At 40.6% G+C, this 2,859-nt stretch overlaps 1 protein-coding gene across 3 annotated transcripts in view; it reads left to right on the top strand.

The window, feature by feature from the left end:
• acss2 (acyl-CoA synthetase short chain family member 2) overlaps positions 1-2,859 on the top strand; it is a 27,376-nt gene that overhangs the window by 18,295 nt on the left and 6,222 nt on the right. For all 3 annotated transcript variants that reach the window (XM_015020904.1, XM_015020903.1, XM_015020902.1), the window contains 5 exons: positions 146-316; positions 1,075-1,208; positions 1,282-1,414; positions 1,491-1,547; positions 2,467-2,547. In XM_015020904.1, the coding sequence (XP_014876390.1) occupies positions 146-316; positions 1,075-1,208; positions 1,282-1,414; positions 1,491-1,547; positions 2,467-2,547 (576 nt within the window). The remainder of the gene's footprint in view (positions 1-145; positions 317-1,074; positions 1,209-1,281; positions 1,415-1,490; positions 1,548-2,466; positions 2,548-2,859) is intronic.

Raw genomic sequence — 2,859 nt, 5'->3', positions numbered from 1 at the left:
CTCATTTATTTTCCTGAAAAGTTACTTTTGTCTTATTTAAAGTGTACTAAGACATTTGCAGCATAAACTAGACAAAATACTTGGTTGGATTTAGTGTTTTTGCAGTGCAGCTTCCTGCGGTTTGCTGACGGTTTCCTCTCTGCAGGGCGTCCTTCACACGGTCAGCGGATACCTGCTCTACGCCGCCACCACCTTCAAACTGGTGTTCGACCATCAGCCCGACGACGTCTACTGGTGCACGGCGGACATCGGCTGGATCACCGGCCACTCCTACATCACGTACGGACCGCTGGCCAACGGCGCCACCAGTGTGTTGGTGAGGAACCGTTAATTGATCTCACTTTTTCCACCCGTTAGTTTGTAGAGACGGGAGCAACGTCGCTCCAATTTTAATGATTTCTAGCTCATTACTGACCTTCCTGCTAACTCCACTCTGAGAGCAAAGAGTTTAATTATTAAGGAAGTAACTTGTTGATTCACATTTTCAATTGTAATTTAGTTTTGATCAGTTTAAGCCATTTGTTTACTAGGACAGAGTATCTTCTTGAAATTATGAAAATAAAGTTAATAGTAGTAGAATAAAGTTACAATGTTACCAGAATAAAATCATAAAGTTACTAAATGACTATTACGTTGCTCTCTGATTTAATGAGAGCAACGTTTTGATGTGAACAGCTCAATACATTTTGATCGTTTCTTTAAAACAGAAAGATGAAACGGTTTGTAAAACTTATCCCACAGTAAAAACTCACAAGATGATCAACATTCCTCTTTTTTCTTATAACATTACTGCTTTATTCTGCTAATATTACAACTTTATTTTGGAATATTATGAGTTTATTCTCGTATTGTTACGACGGTATCCTGATAATATTATAACGTGGATCTTTTTTCATACTCTCAGTATCATATGTTTCTCATCATATTATTACTCAACTAATTTTGAACATATGAACATTTATAACACGTCGGTTAGTTTTTTTCTCTCGTTTCTATTTTATTCTGCAGAGATGTTTTCCTCTTCCTGTTGCTATGTCGTTGCCATGGTGACCTGACCTCTCTCTCTGCTTCCAGTTCGAGGGTTTGCCCACGTACCCCGACATCGGCCGCATGTGGCAGATCGTGGACAAATACCAGGTGACGAAGTTCTACACGGCGCCGACCGCCATCAGGCTGCTGATGAAGTACGGCAGCGACCCGGTGCAGAAGTGAGCGACCCGTTTCCGATCCAACTCGGAGACACGAACTCGTCCTGAATCGCCTTTCTCTGCTTTTTTAAAGGCACAATCGCAAATCGCTGAAGGTTCTGGGAACGGTGGGCGAGCCCATCAACCCGGAGGCCTGGCAGTGGTACCACGGCGTGGTGGGGGAGAAACGATGTCCGATCGTCGACACCTTCTGGCAGACTGAAACCGTCAGTACCGACCCGACCCGTCGGGCTGCGTCGCCATGACGACCCGGTTCAACCTCTCTGTGTTTGTGGCTTTCAGGGCGGACACGTGCTGACTCCTCTGCCGGCGGCGACGCCCACGAAACCCGGATCCGCTGTGAGTAAACGGCCCAGTTCAGAAAAACAGCCACAGGATTCTGGTCCAGCTGCGATCCAGTCCGGGTTCCCAGTTTTCACTGGTGTGAAAAGTATTCACTCCCGTTTTACTGGATTTTCATGTCTGTCACGTTTCAGAACAATTTAAAACAAAAAACAACACAACTAGTGAGTTTTTAAAAGTTTGTTATTAAGGGAGGGAAAAATACATAGAAAATTCATGCAAAGGTTCTGGCAGGAAACGAATAAGTGATTTTATTCTGTTAAAACATTGAATGTGATATAAATCTATGTAATTAATCAAAATTAACTCGTTAAATTCATGGCTTTACTTATAACAGCTGAGGAAATAAAGTTTACATGAAGGAGTTTTTTGTGCTTGTTGCTCTTAATTCACCAGTTTAATCCATGTTTACCGTCTGTTTCCTCCATCCTAATAAAACATGTCATGAATAATGTAAACCATGTTGGGCTGAAACGATTAATCGGATTAACCGATTATTACATTTTGGTCAACTCATTTTGTAACCGATTAATCGTTAACTAAAGACCATTTACTGAAAGAACAAGTTCAGAGCAGTAATTAAGCTAAAGCTGTACAGAATTTTTAATATTTTACATTTAAGATGAAAAACCTTCATCTGTAAATATGTTCAACCCAGAGCTCCTGAAGGGGCATTTTTGCTTCACCTGGTTCAAATTCTGTAAAAAAATCTTCTATTAGTCATGTTTTGCAATTTAAAATAATCAACGGTTTAGTAGAAAGTTTGTTTTTAGCAGCAGATGCATCCTATGGTACGACTGATCAATCACACATTTAGAGAATGCTACATATATATAGTTCAGTTACTTTATTTAAAAAAGTAACTGCATTATATATATTTGATAAAATGTCTAACTATGTGACTTTCCGTCCTCAGACGTTTCCGTTCTTTGGCGTGGTGCCGGCCATCTTGAATGAGTCTGGAGAAGAGCTGGAAGGGCCAAGCGAAGGATACCTGGTCAGATTAAATATGTTGTTTAATCCTGAACAACATATTTCACTAATGGTAGTGATGGTAGCATCACTACCATTAGTGATGGTAGCATCACTAATGGTAGTGATGCTACCATCACTACCATTAGTGATGGTAGAGATCACTGGTAGCATCACTAATGGTAGTGATGCTACCATCACTAATGGTAGTGATGCTACCATCACTAATGGTAGTGATGCTACCATCACTAATGGTAGTGATGCTACCATCACTAATGGTAGTAATGCTACCATCACTACCATTAGTGAAATATGTTGTTCAGGATTAAACAACATA

This window comes from Poecilia latipinna, unplaced genomic scaffold (assembly GCF_001443285.1).
Source record: "Poecilia latipinna isolate Pla-1442-1.1 unplaced genomic scaffold, P_latipinna-1.0 Scaffold2683, whole genome shotgun sequence".
Classification (NCBI taxonomy): domain Eukaryota; kingdom Metazoa; phylum Chordata; class Actinopteri; order Cyprinodontiformes; family Poeciliidae; genus Poecilia; species Poecilia latipinna.
Note: the sequence above shows the minus strand (reverse complement) of the source record. Positions and strands in the feature narration are given on the sequence as shown.